The 15,080-nt window shown below is 41.3% G+C and overlaps 1 protein-coding gene across 1 annotated transcript in view; it reads right to left on the bottom strand.

Moving 5' to 3' along the window:
* Positions 1-15,080, bottom strand: part of ITIH5 (inter-alpha-trypsin inhibitor heavy chain 5) — a 77,156-nt gene that overhangs the window by 58,706 nt on the left and 3,370 nt on the right. The window contains exon 2 of the mRNA XM_028114716.2: positions 8,781-8,825. Within this exon, the coding sequence (XP_027970517.1) occupies positions 8,781-8,825 (45 nt within the window). The remainder of the gene's footprint in view (positions 1-8,780; positions 8,826-15,080) is intronic.

Below are 15,080 nucleotides of genomic sequence, written 5' to 3'. Positions count from 1 at the left end.
TATCCATGCTTCAACATATTCTTTTATCTCCAATATCCTTATATTCTTATAATGTGAATTTGTGAAGCATCTCGATACCACTGCGCACAACTCTAATTTCTATAGATACATTGGGTAAAAAGGAGCCAGTGCTTAAAAGAAGAAAGAGAGAAAAATCCCGTGAACTCAGAAAATTCTAGTTATCATTTTCCACTTTATTTAAAATGTAAACCTTGTAAAAAAGTTTTTTTTAAAAAGTATCAAGTAACAGATGCACATGGTAAAACCGTCAAATTACACAGAAAATAAAAGGAAACACAATGGTCTCCCTCCCACCCTAGATCTAAGTTCTGTTTCCCAGAAGCAATACTTAAATTAACAGTTTTTGGTATATCCTTCCATAAATACACGCTGTATTGATTTGCTTTAATTTCACCTAATGACACAGTGTGTTCATCTTTCTGTATCTGCACGCATTCCTATTATCTCATGCTGCATAACAAACCACTCTAAAACTTAGTGGTTTAACAATAGCAATCATGGCATTTTTCTCTTGTAGTTTCTGTGGGCAGGGATTCTAGAAAGGCTTGGCCGGGGGGTGGCCAGTCAGAAGGTGGCTGGAGCTGGAAGAGTGAGCTCCTGAAGCAGCTCAGGGCTGACTGGCATCTTTCTATCTCATGTTGTCCCAGGGCCCCTCTACGTGGTCCTTCCACATGGTCAAGTTCAGGCTAACTCACAGCATGGACTACTCACACATTAGTCCAACTGATGACGTGGAAGCCAGAGGCTTCATGAGTGCACATTTCCCAACTTCGAGGTGGAAGCTATAACCCATTTTATGCCCTAACATACTCTACTGGGCAAAAGAGTCGCAAAAGCACCTTTGATTTCAAAGGCAGATCTCAATGGGAGGAGTGGAATATCAAAGTGCCACTATCTCTGAACAAATGCAATCTGCCACGGTACAAACCAACCGCTCTCATTCTTCTTTTAATAGATGCACAGCACTTTCTCTTCATAGATGCACTATATTTTAATTAACCAGTCCCCTATCCCCCCCATCAACCCTTTATAACTATTTTTCCTGATTTTGTGAAAGTCCCTTCAGATGTCCCTGCCTTCTGACTCATCTACACCAGGGGTTGGTAAACTATAGCAGGCAGGCCCACAGGATTTTGTAAATAAAGTTTTACTGGAACAGAAATTCATTTACACCCATTCATCGCATATTGTCTGTGGCTACCTACTTTCATGCTACAGGGTAGAACGGTTGAGTAGCTCTGTAATTGTGACAGACTATATAGTCTTGAAGAGCCTGAAGTACTTACTATCTACTCCTTTAAGTAAAAGTTTGCTGATCCCTGGTCTGCACTATTTAAAGAGATAAAACCCTGGTATCAGTCATTTGCATACCTTTAGTGATTGGTGTGTTTTAGGAAGAAATCTCAAATTACATAGACTGTAGGCATTTTTATTTGACTTGCACAGTCTTTTAAAATTTTTCATTTAGGGGGACAACATTTAAAAATTGGAAAGTTCACATCAAAATCCATAATGCCCACTTCTCTTGGAATAGATAGTGGGGGCAACTCTGGATGCACACTGCCACATGACCATAAGCTGCTGGAACTAATTAATGGTGGCTGATGCTCTAGATCAGACCCAAGTCCTATACTCACAGTTCCCCACGCCTACCAGTCCCAACTATCTCACAGACCCTAAGGCTGAGAGTGAGCAGCCATTTTCACTGTGTTTTTACTAGATTTTTCCTTATTCCAAGCCTATTCTGCTCATTCATGTCCTCTGTTCTACTAGATTAAAAGTGGCCACCATCTATACACCTATGTTCAGTGCAGCATTATTCACAGTAGCTAAAATGTGGAAGCAACCCGTGTCCATTGACAGATGGAGGGATAAACAAAATGTGGTTTATACATATAATGGAATATTACTCAAAAAAAGGAAGGAAATTCTGACTCATGCTATGGCATGGATGAATTTTAAAAAAAATTTTTTTAAAGATTTTCATTTATTTGACAGAGAGAGAGACAGCAAGAAAGGGAACACAAGCAGGGGGAGTGGGAGAGGGAGAAGCAGGCTCCCCGCTGAGCAGGGAGCCTGACGTGGGGCTCAATCCCAGGGCCCCGGGATCATGACCTGAGCAGAAGGCAGACGCTTAACGACTGAGCCACCCAGATGCCCCTGGATGAATTTTTTTTTAAGATTTATTTATTTTAGAGAAAGAAGGTGTAAGCAGGCGGAGAGGCAGAGGGAGAGGGAGAGAGAGAATCTCAAGCAGGCTCCAAGCTGAGCGCAGAGCCCAATGCGGGGCTCAGTCCCACAACCATGAGATCATGACCTGAGCTGAAACCAAGAGTCAGATGCTTAACTGACTGAGCTACCCAGGTGCCCCAACATGGATGAATTTTGAAGACATTATGCTAAGTGAAATAAATCAGTCACCAAAGGACAAATACTGTATGGTTCCACTTATATGAAATACCTAGGGTAATCAAATTCATTGAGACAGAAAGGAAAATGGTGGTTGCCAGGGGCTGGGAGTAGGGAGGAACGGGGAGTTAGTGTTTAATGGGTGAAGACAGTTCTGGAGATTGATGGTGGTGATGTTTGTGTGACTGTGTAAATGTACTTAACGTACACTTTACAATGGCTTAAAAGGTAACTTTTGTGTTATGTGTATTTTAATACAGTAATGAAAAAAATTAAACAAAATGTTTTGATGACCGCAAATTCTTTGCTTTTCTTGCCATTGAGAGGTGGAGTTGAATTCATTTAGTCTTTGAATCTGGGCCACAGTGACCCACCACTTACTTCTTTTACATAGAAGTAGAGTAATAATTGGGAAAAGAACTTAGTAAGTTCCCAACTTAGAGAAACACAGTGCACAGCTCCAGCTGCAGACCATTCCAAATAAAATCTAGCTCCTTCAGTAGATAATCCTTGCCCAGCACTGTTCTGACAATAATATGAAATTTACTTCACTTGGTACCCTTGAGACTGTTTGTAATGTCATGTTAATTTGTCCTTATTCATGAGATAATTGTCAATTATCATTTCATTAAACTTAAAATTCAAATGTGAAATTAGAAGACATCTGACAAAACACTAAGCTGAACCATTATGGTACTTTTTTTTTTTTTGGCCTCAAATTAAGATTATGGATATGGTAGACATTTTCCACAGCACTACATCAAAAATAGGACACATAGTTTATGGGCCCAAGAGACAGACTGAGAAAAGTTTCAAGAAACTATTTTAGTTTTATTGCTTCTGCCCAGTTACTATTTTCCCACAGGAGACCCCACTGTTACTTATGCCTCGTGGCCTTTGCCCTACTGGACAGCACCCTCAGCCTACAATCTACTAAAGCCACTTATGCGCACATCTACCCCACCCCCAAGCTGCTCATCCCTTCCCCTGTCCCTATGAGACCACAGACAGAACAGGGACCGTGACTTCTTCCTTTTATTTTTTACCCATAGCTGTCAGCATAGAGTAAAACTCAAGAACATTAATGGAATTGAATTTTTGAACCTTGAACAATGAAAGAAAAACACACATGCCCCCGCAAAAGAAATGGTAATTAACTCGAATTATTAACCACTCCTCTAGATTAAATTTCGTGAAGGACTGAGAAGAACCACTACACATGGACCCTTCTCTGAAGGCACTTATGATCGCATTGGGGAGAAAGGGCAAAAAATAGAAAGCAACATAGGAAGATATATAGAGATGTACATATTCACTCATTGCCTGAAGACCTTCCAGAATTCCTAAGAAAGAGAAATCAGTGAGGTCTGTAAAAGTAAGAAAAGGTTTTAAAATAGATGTAGAATTTGCATGTGGTGAAGGAGAACAAAAAGAACATTCTAAAAACACAAAAGGCATAGAAGCAGGAATGAGCCTTAGCACATTCCTGGAACAAAGACTCGAACAGTTTAATTAGAAAGGGGGTGCGCTGTGAGAAGAACACTGGACAGGTACACAAGACTGTCAGGAAACCAACATGCCCAAAGCCAAGGACAGAACTTGGAATGGCAGAGGTTCATGAAAATTTGTCATTAAAGGAAGGATATAAAATAGTTGCTTCAGTTTTTCCCAATGCACGGTTCTTAAAAATCCAACATGCTTTCCATATTTATAGTTAACTCATTATTTCATTTGGGGATGTCAACTAGAAAATCGGAGGCAAAGTCAAGTCTTCCTGTGACAAACCAGCTTCTTCATTATTTTTCCTACAAAGGCTAAACAGATGGAAAAGCCGTTTGAAGCAGGGAGTGTCTTAATTAGTTGCTCAAGGGACCAAAGCCTTCTGTGTGACTCATGTGAGTCACTTAAAATCAAGCCACCCAGAGGATGTCCTGAATTACCCAAGATGCCATCTGGAAATTAACTGAGCAATGTTTGGTCAGAACCAGGACTCTTCCCAGAAGATTAACCATTTGTTGTTTTATTCTGGTCTAACGGTTCCCCAGTGACCATTAGAAGAAATAATTTTGGAGATGGTAGAGAACCACAGAAATCACGTAACTCAGCATCCCCTCACTTTATAAAGAAGAAGGTTGGCACTGGGCAGTTGGTGGACTCTGGGTCCAGAGACCTTCACGGCACCTTCATGTCTCTCCTTTTTGAGAAAAACAACCCAGCCCATGTTGCTGTTACATGAAGCAGAAGACTTTTAGACAAGGCACCTCCCTGGGGACTGTATTTGCCACCTGGGTGACACAGTTTTACTCCTCTGTAGACAGAGGGTGGCATCAGCTCTGAATTGCCTATGTGTGGTAATACATTCTACTGAGCAACGTTTCATTATGATTAGAGGAGAGGAAACATAAAATGCAATTATCATTTCTATGTTAAGAAAAAAACCCTACTCTACGTTATACGAAAACAATGAATCATGGAACACTACATCAAAATCTAACGGTGTATTGTATGGTGACTAACATAACATAATAAAATAAAATTGAAGAAAAGAAGAAAAAGAAAAGAGAATGATTGAAAACTAAAAACAAAACAAAACAAAACAAAAAACCCTACTCTATACACCTCCTAACAAAAAATAAACACGATGGCTAGAGTTCAGACAAAGGAGACAGACACATACGTAACTAACCCTCAGGGAGGTAACAATGCTCAGCACCATGCTGGTTGACTATATTTTCTATGTTCTTGATGCTCTGGCATTTGGGGCCTTGCTCCTGGAGAGGCTGTCCCGCCCGGGGCAAGCTAACTCCTAGAGACAGCAAACTACTCCTGTGTGAGCCCACCTTTGACACACAACTCACCCGTCCAGAGCCCACACTCCCAGCCACCTCCTTTGTCAAGCTCTCACACACTAAGCCAAGATTCCCCTTTCCCCAAGTCACCCCAGGGCCAGATCCCAGACAACCAGAGACCAGCACGGGGCCTCCTGTTCCTAGGGACTAGTGAGTATAAACTCCTTCCTTCAGGATGATCAGTTCCAGGTCTCCAGGTCTCACCATATTTGCTTATAACAAACCCCAGGTACAAATTTTGGACTACCTGCTATGAAGAAGATGCCAAGACATGCTCCTGCTACTGAGAGGTTAAAGGATGACAGTGAAAACCAGGCCACTATCTGTTAAGGACCATGGATACGCAGATACAAAGATACCCCTTGATTTTTAAAATACAAATTTTCTTTGCGTATGTGTCTGCCAGAGAGTGTCATAAAAAGGGTATCTAATTAATTCAAAAGAAAATCAGGCAAATCCCTGTGGCTCATGAGCTGGCGGTGATAGGAAACAAACAGCTGTTGCCGTCCACACTCTATTCGTTACTTAGAGAACATCCAGAGACCTTCAAATTAGCGTGGACAGCTAGAGCATAAACTATAAGGAGACTCACAGGATAAACTGAGGCTACAGAGGCTGACCACAGTCAGATCACACAGGGCCTTAGGTGTCCTTGCAGTTTATCCTATAGGTAACGTGCAGTCACCACAGACATTTGCAAAAGAGAATGATGCATTAGGTCTACTGCTGGGAAGAGCATTCTGGTACCAGTTGGATGTACTAAAGTTCATAGTAAAAAGGCATAATGCATGTTAAAGTAAGACTTAAAATTCTTAGAGATTTCTAAGAAAATCTAAGCAATTATATAAATATTGAAAGTCTTCAGGGTCAAGAAAATCTTCGAAACCAAAAATGAAAACTCAAAGGCTGTAAGGAAAAGATAAACTTATTTATCACTAACGAACTTAAAACTACATGGAAAACATACCATAAACAAAGTTAATCGACAAATGACACATTTGAGGGGGGAATTCTACCAATTTTGAAGACAGAGTAGCACTCCATACAAAGATCTCTAACGTACTGACCACTGGGGGATAAAAGATGCAATAGAAAGATGGGTACAGGACACACACGTGCACGCTCACACACACACACACACACACACACACACACACACACACAAATTCACAGAAGAACCACTCTAAATGGCCAATAAATGTATGGAAAAAAAAGTCTAATAAGTAGTCAGGCAAATGCTAGTTAAAGGAGCAATGAGACAGCACTTTATATCTAAGAGAATGACAACCCAAAAAGAGTGATTATATGTTTGCTGGCAGAAACAGGCATATTTACCATTGCTCATAGAAATGGAATTAATACAGATAGTATTAAGAGCGATAGTATTCAAAAGCAGTCTGACATCTCTCAAAATGTACAACGTTCATGCACTTTGATCCAGCAATCTTTCTATTGAAAATCTAGGCCATAGACTAAAAAGCACCCACATAACAGAATAATCAAAAAAATTTTTTTGCAGCATTTTTTACAGAGGCCAAAAAACTGGAGACAAATTGAAACCTCATCCAATTTATTAAGCACAATGCTTAATAAATTACGGTGTGCCAACAACGTGGAATTTTTTTCACCATCTAAAAGAATGGAAACACAGGCCAAATGACATACTGTTGATTGAAAATAGTAAGAAATGGGAAAAGAGACCAGTATTTGACAAGGCAGCGTGTGTGTAAAGAGCACACACAGAAGCCAAATGTGGGACTCAAATCCTGGTTCTGTCACCTCTTCCCAAACATGTAGTCTTGGATGAGTTAATTCAATCCCTCTGAGCCTCTGCTTTCTCCTCTGTAACACCTCAAAGAATTGTACAACGTGACACACTTAGAAAAATGCCAGGCCGACAGCAAGCCCTCAGCCAGCCTTAGCTGTCATTATATGATCCCCCTGTTTGAAAGCAAGGATCAGAAATCTCATATATGCAAATGTCTCTGTTTCCGCCATCTTCTTCCGGCGTGTTCTTTTTCTCAGTGGTACCTGTCATCTCCTCCGTTACTAATACACTTATTTATTTATTCACTTTGTCTTCTTTGTCTATCTCTGCCCCACTTTAGAATTCAAGGTCGATGAAAGACAGGGTCTTTGGTCTGTCTTGTTCGTTGCTGTATTCCCAATGCCTACGATGCGGGGTAGATAGTAAGCATTCAAAAAAAGAAAGATCAGTTGGAACAGATGCATGCATGAGCGAATGAATATGTGTACAGGTCTTGCCAGCCTATTCTCCAGGAGTCCCTGGTATTTCTGCACATTTTTTCAAGCAGAGGCACTAGCTCCCTTTGTTCTGAATTGTCTTTTCAAGGATGTTTGGATGGTGAACAGCTCTAGAAGAGTGAGGGGGGATCTCCCTCCAGAGCAAAGAGGAAGCTGGTTTAATATCTAGAATAATGAAGAGAACGTGCCCGACCAGGGACAAAGATCAAGCAGGCTTGGTCCTCATAAGAGGTTCCCTCCGTGCAGAGCTCCTCTCCTGTGTTGGTGTCACCAGGCGTTCTCCGTATGACCATACGGGAACAGGACGGGGCCCAGGAATGGTACAAACACTGACACTCCGGCACTGCTATTCTGTGAGCAATAATCGCCCTCTGTCTCTGACCCAGGGGTCTCCTGCGTTCTGCTGACATGCATGCAATGGCAACAAACCCACAATCCTTGGCTTGCAAGCTGGGGAAAATCCAGACTTTTCACAATTCTTGACATGTTTGTGTTTGTCTACGTCTGTCTACGATTACGTGAATGTGGAGAAAAACGTGAAAGAATGATCATGAGGTTAACAAACTTGGGAGGATTAGGAGAAGGAAGGAGGAGGGGGAAGCCAAGCAGGGAATAACAAGAATACAAGATCCCAGCCCGACAAAGATGGTAATGATCGTGACATGGGTCACGCTAAAGCTAGAATTGACTCAGACACCGCCCAGGTGCAGAGAGGCCCTGGAGGGATGCCTACCTCCTGAAGAAGTGCTGCCGAATCCATATCTCGGAATGGAGATTGGTTCAAATAAGCTCTTCAAGTTCCTGAACACTTGCCCAAATTCCAATCTGATAGCCTCCAACACGCACCGAGAGCCTCGCTCAACTCCATTCCATGAAGCTGTGTGCTACCACTGTGAATTCTTTGCTTGCTTTAGTTGTTTACTTCACTACAAAGCCTTTATTTCTTGTGTAAGAATGCCATAAAAAGTACAGGTTAATTTAAGTTTTTTATTTTTTTGAAATGCTTTGAAACTCCATCCTTTGTCCTTAGAGACCTACGGAAAAAATCAGGTCTCTTTCCAGACAGAAAAGTCCACTTCAAGAAAGCCTTATAAAAGCTACACTGTTTAATGTCAGCATTCTTCTGCAAGCAACTTTACAAGCTTTGGAGGAGCTGCAAGCAAAGCTAGGGCCTGATCCAAAATACATAGAGTAGTGAGGGAACAGACATTGAAGATGCCCCCGGAACATACATACCAGCCTTTGCAACAGCCGGGCTTGCCTTGGCAACCTGCGTCCAACCTATAAGAAGAAAAGAGTCATGAAATATGATTGTGAGGTCATTCTGAAATGCATTACATGAGGGGAGTTAAAATCGATTCAAATTCACAGAAGAGACGGTCCATCCTGAAAAGCAGACTGGACCTTCGATGAAGGAGCTGCTGGGCCAGAGCGAGAACCCACCCCCCTCAGCCCGGGTTGACTGCTTCAGCCGTGATGGTGTTACCTCATCACCTGTGTGTTCTTCTGTCTGTTATGGGAGTATGAAATGACAAGAGCAAAGAATTCATCAGAATATCTGCACTCCATTTTATTCTATTTCTGGCTTCAAAAGAAGCTCTTTGCTATTGTGTCTATTACAATGAGTAAATGTATTCAGTTCTTCTCTGAGGGGCTCAATTATTCAACTCAAAACTTTAGGAAACTGCAAGCAAAACTGAACTTACCTTGAATTTTCTCACTGTGTTTTTTCTGGTTATTTAACTATACTTTCCCACACAGGGAGGAGGGGCATGGGAAGGTGATAAAAATCCTCATTTAAAAAAAAAACTTGTATTAATTAATCAGCCACTCTGGACTAATTTAAAAGTCCTAGCTGGTTGTTGAACGTTATTCATAGCAAATCACTGTTCAAATAAAGTGTTAACGAATATTGCTATGAGTAATAAATCATCCTTTCTGGAGGGCAATTTGATAATGTTGATTGAAAACTGGAAAAATACGCTTGGACTTTAGGCGTATCTTTTTTTTTAACAGTGAAAGGATGTGTAACCTAGAAACACATAATTCATTCACTTAAAGTGCACAAGTCAATGTTTTTAGCATATTCACAGAGTTGTGCACCCGTCACCACCATCAATTTAGAGCACTTTTATTATGTCAGAAAGAAACCATGCATCCCTTACCTGTCACCTCCTAAGCAATACTCTACTTGTCCCTGTGGATTTGCCCATTCTGGACATTTCAGAGGAATGGAATCATACAATATATAGTCTTTTATGACTGAATTTTTTCACTTACTTTTCAAGGTCATCCCTGTTGTAGCATTTATCAGTACTTCATCCCTTTTCATGTCTAAGCAAAATTCCATTGTATGGATATAACACATTTTCTTTATCCATTCACCAGGTGACATTCAGGTTTTTTCCAGTTTTGGGCTATTATGAATAACGTGAAACTTTTATAAACATTCACATGCAAGTCTTTGTGTTGGACATAAATATCCAGGAGTAGAGTGCCCAGGTCATATGGTAAATTTCAGTTTCACTTTTTAAGAAATTGCCAAACTGTTTTCCAAAGTGGCTGCAACATTTTTCCATTCCCATCAGGATGCATGTCTTTTAATTTAGAAATTCTACTTACAGAAAAGTACCATAAAAGGAAAAAAAAATAAAAAATTTTGCAACTTTTAAAACAATTGCTAATAATTAGAAATAGCCTAACATATCTTTAAAAAAAGGTCTGGTTCAGTATATTATTCAGTATATTCAGTATATTATGATACATGGATTAATTACATGGCTATAGAAAATAATGACGTGTGGGGTGCCTGGGTGGCTCAGTCGTTAAGTGTCTGCCTTCGGCTCAGGTCATGATCCCAGGTCCTGGGATCGAGCCCCGCATCGGGCTTCCCTGCTCGGCAGGAAGCCTGCTTCTCCCTCTCCCCCTCCCCCTGCTTGTGTTCCCTCTCTCGCTGTGTCTCTCTCTGACAAATAAATAAATAAAATCTTTAAAAAAATAAAATAAAACAATTGTTAATAATTAGAAATAGCCTAAAATATCTTTAAAAAAAGGTCTGGTTCAGTATATTATTCAGTATATTCAGCATATTATGATATATGGATTAATTACACGGCTATAGAAAATAATGATGTGTGGGGTGCCTGAGTGGCACAGTCAGTTGAGCGGCTGGCTCTTGGTTTTGGCTCAGGTCATGATTTCATGGTCATGACATCAAGCCTCACTTCAAGCTCCTCGCTCAGCCCAGAGTCTGCTTGGGATTCTCTCTCCCTCACCCTCTCCCTCTGCCCCTCCTGCTCGAGCTCACTCTCTCTCAAATAAATAAATCTTTTTAAAAAAGAAAAGAATGGTGTGCATCTATATTTATTGGCATCAATAAACGTTCACTTTACTGGACTTCAGTGCTGTCCACCAAACATTTCTCTAGCTGTCTACCAGAAGAATTGCATTTTCTGGGACCATTGCGAAGGCAGGCGGCCATGCAACTAGCTCCAGCCAATAAGTGAGGGATGTAAGTAGCATTCGTCACTTCCGGGTCAAGTGATTTAATTACAGATGTATGATCCTAGAGAACTGCTTTTGCTTTCTGGTACAGTAATTAGCAATGTTTGAAATGGTAGCTGCTCATCAAGCCCAGCTTCCCAAGTGACCACCATCAGTCCACGATGGACAGGTTGTGGAAGCAAGACATAAATGTGTGGTATTTAAGACACTGAGATTTTTAACATTGTTACCACAGAATAACCTAGCCTAACCTGATTAATATATCCTCGACACATTTTAAGTGACTAAATCTGGTAATAAAACATTAAAGAAGGGAAAAATGAAGGGGGGGGAATCTGAGGGGGAGACGAACCATGAGAGACAATGGACTCTGAGAAACAAACTGAGGGTTCTAGAGAAGAGGAGGATGGGGGATGGGTTGGCCTGGTGATGGGTATTGAGGAGGGCACGTTCTGTGTGGAGCACTGGGTGTTATACGCAAACAATGAATCATGGAACACTACATCAAAAACTAATGATGTAATGTATGATGACTAACATAACAAAATAAAAAATTAAAAAAAAACATTGTAGTTAACATGATCTAATTTTCATAAGCATAAATGTTTCTATGTGTAGAACATGCACCACAGTGCTAATGGCTGCTACCTTTGGGTGGTTGAATTCTTTTTCTTTAAACTTTCCTGTATTATCTCAGTTTTTCACAAATTAACATGTTTTACTTCCGTAACAGAAAAAAACAATAAAGATATTTCTGTTGGGTAAACTAAAGTTGTAACAGTAATGTTTTAATCCCTATCCTCCTTTGATCTCCCCTGGAAAAAAAAATATAGATACTATTGTAAATTATCATTATAAGTCATTACAGAGCCTCCTATTCTATAGAACACGCAACAGGAGAAACAGTACAGGATTTAGGTTGACACCCACCACCCTGAGTCCAAATGAGAACCAATTAGTAGGACGATACTGGTTTCTCTCTCTAAAATGAGGTTTTATGTCTGAGACACTGTCCACGGAAAGCCAGAATAAGTATTCTGGGCAAAGTCTTCACCAGCTCTGCAGGTTCATGTCAGGTCTTTCCCTTCCTCAAATTGTGCAATAGGCTGGGGACCGCTTAACATCTCAAGGGTCAGAAGGAAAGCCCAAACTCTCTCAGGTATTATGATCTGTGATTGATCTCAAGTATTTTCTTTGAAGTTTCCTCCTCTGTAAAATAGGTTTTCCAATAAAATAAACAAGCTTTCAGGAGAACAAGAGAAGTTTGTTTTTCATTTTTGAGATGACTATCTGATGTCTCAGGGGATCGCTACGGCAACGCTTCAGTCCAGGTTTAAAGGAGATTGAACCAGAATCAAAGCTTCCCGGGGAAGACAGATTCCTGGTGCCAGTGAGGATGGGACACCAGTGAGGATTGGAACTGGAAATGACACCAATGTCATCATCGTTGTTTTTAGTTAGGAACTCCTGATCCCTTTTATTGTTCGAGTGTTTCCCAAAGCCTCATAAGAATTTGGGAGTGGGGTTTCAGGACAGATACGTAACTGACTCCAGTTCACTGTCAAGGGTGCCATGAGTAGTAATCTCAAGAGCTTGGGGTTCCAAATCATAGACTTAGGAGATGGCCCAAATAAGATTCTTTACTCTTCCTGAGCTGAGCTTATCCAGCATTGGAACAGAAGATGTCCAGGCCACAATATTTATTGAGAAACATAAGCCATGATCCTTGCCATCAAGGACCATACTATGTAACTTGAAAGAAAAGTACTCATGAAAACTTAATAGAGAGGGTGGTTTTTGTAAGTTACAAAGGAAATGGAAAAAAGTAGAGTTTGCTCTGCCCCTGAGTGACCTGACCATGAGAGGCTCTACACTAGAGGTATGGTTGAACCAGTCATGCAGGCATTTGCTGGAGTGGGACGAAAGGGCAGGAGAAACTGATGGAGTATCAGGTTCAATACAGGAACTATTCTGAGAAATAGCTTCAGAGATTTATACCACCGCCTCTCCAACTCGTATGGACCAAGCGGCACTCACCATCAGGAGGTAGAGGGTTGGTGAAGATTTCCTTTGCACAAAAAATGTAGCAATAACACTGTCGGGGCTGTGGAGTCTATAATCCCCCATCTACACTATCATAGTCCACCTATAGGTAAAATATGGCGGGCATTGCTTAAATATCCATAATTTGAGTAATACGGACTGTGTTTTCCCCCCAGATTTATCACAGTGTTGGATCAGTATTAGAAGAAAGAGAAATACCCTTAGAACTTTCCAAAAGGTCCATAAATGGGAAAGAGCATGGGAAGAGAGGAAAAGAGCGAACCCTAATTCTAACCTGGGTGAAAAATACTCAGAATATGCAGAACACAGACATCCCCTCTTGGCATGATGCTGTAATGACCCAGACCGACTGAACAGAAGTGTCTGGGTCCCATAACAGATCCAAAGGATGCTGCATTTGGGCCAACCTCAGCCACACCCTCATCAAGGGACAGAAGGGGTGAGTTCCTACAGGGCTCTGTACTAGGAACCTACTTACCATTTGGCCCCTGTCTGCTGAGGGGGTTCTGGTCCTGAAACCAAGAGCCAGGAACTCAGGAGTCTGGGCCTCAGAGATGTGCTAGAGGGCCTGACACAAAACCTATGGCCACAGGTTGGAAAAGCACTAGAGTCGCCGTCCATCACCTGGGCTGAGAACAATCCATCTGAGAAGATTCCTTCCTGCTTGGGTAATGACATGCTTCGCACAAAAGTCTTATTCCTTTAGAGTAATGTTGCTACAGGATGTTCAGCTAATCACAGCTGAACATCCTGCATTTGCAATTCAGGGGCACCCATAATCTCAGCCATGGAAGAAGAAACTTCACTTTTGGGCTACAATTCCAAACAATTTCCGAGTCGTTTAAAAAAAAAAAAAAGGCAACTGGCCTTAGGCAAGTCACTGTTCTTTTCTTCACCTGTGAAAAACAAGGGAAATGGACTTTGCCTCTAGGAAAATAAGGAGATTAAGGAATCCCGCCCCCCCCAAATGCTTAGGTCTCCTTCCCATGGCCCCATCTTCCTGAATGGAGCCAGCCAGCTGGTCGTTAGCTACAGGGAGATAGCCGGGGTCTCCGACTGGAACCCTGACAGCACAGGAGGCAAGACTGCTTTCAATGAGCATCCGAGGTGTGGGGGAGATCGCTGGGTAGGAAAATGAAGTCACATACAATTCATGGACCCGGTTCTCAATACGTCCCTCTCCTCCCTCCCTCTTCCACTCAATGAAACAAGAGATGGCTGGTTTGGGAGTGAGTAGATCTCTGGACCCGCTCCCACAATACCCTCCTTCCCGTTCATTTGACGACTCCTTTTTAACAATCACACCCATGCCCCTAAAGGAGACAGCCCTGAGTGGTTTGGAGCTCACAAAATCTTTTAGGGACTTTACTTTTTTAAAGAGTTAAGAACAAAAACAAAAACAAAAAATTGTCTTGATTCTTGATTTGTGTTTCCAAATGCAGAGGTTTGGTTCTGAGTGGGAGACTCAGAAACGAAAGAAGACTAAAAAACGAAAACTCCAGAAATTCTCAATTCAGGGAATCAGAAATGTATCCCCACAATCGATGTGGTACCACAAGCATATATTGAACACTATCCGTATGCCAGAAGTTGCAAATAAAAGTTACATTGAAACAAATTCTATTAGGTTATAGATATGAAAGTCGCTTGGTCTTTGGAGGAGTCGGTAAAGCCCAGCCTTGGCATTCAGCACACCTGGGTTCTAATCCAGGCTCTGCACGTGTCACTAGGGTCTGTCACTTCCCCTAGGGGGAATTCTGTGGTTCTCCTGGAAAGTAAGCACACTAAGAATTTCCCTGCAGTGGTAGTCAGGGAGATTTAACCAGGCGGTCCATAAACAATAAACATAGCTAATATTACTTTGGTGCTTACTGAATGCATGCACTCTGTGTGAATTAACCCACTTACTCTTCACAGCAACTGTAAGAGAAGAAGTGGGTTTATTATTATTATTTAGAAGCTAATAAA

This window comes from Eumetopias jubatus, unplaced genomic scaffold, assembly GCF_037043125.1.
Source record: "Eumetopias jubatus isolate StellerSeaLion01/CBP00866 unplaced genomic scaffold, mEumJub1_p1.0 scaffold_8, whole genome shotgun sequence".
In the NCBI taxonomy this organism is placed as follows: domain Eukaryota; kingdom Metazoa; phylum Chordata; class Mammalia; order Carnivora; family Otariidae; genus Eumetopias; species Eumetopias jubatus.
The sequence above is the reverse complement of the archived record's forward strand: the minus strand, read 5'-3'. Positions and strand labels throughout refer to the sequence as shown.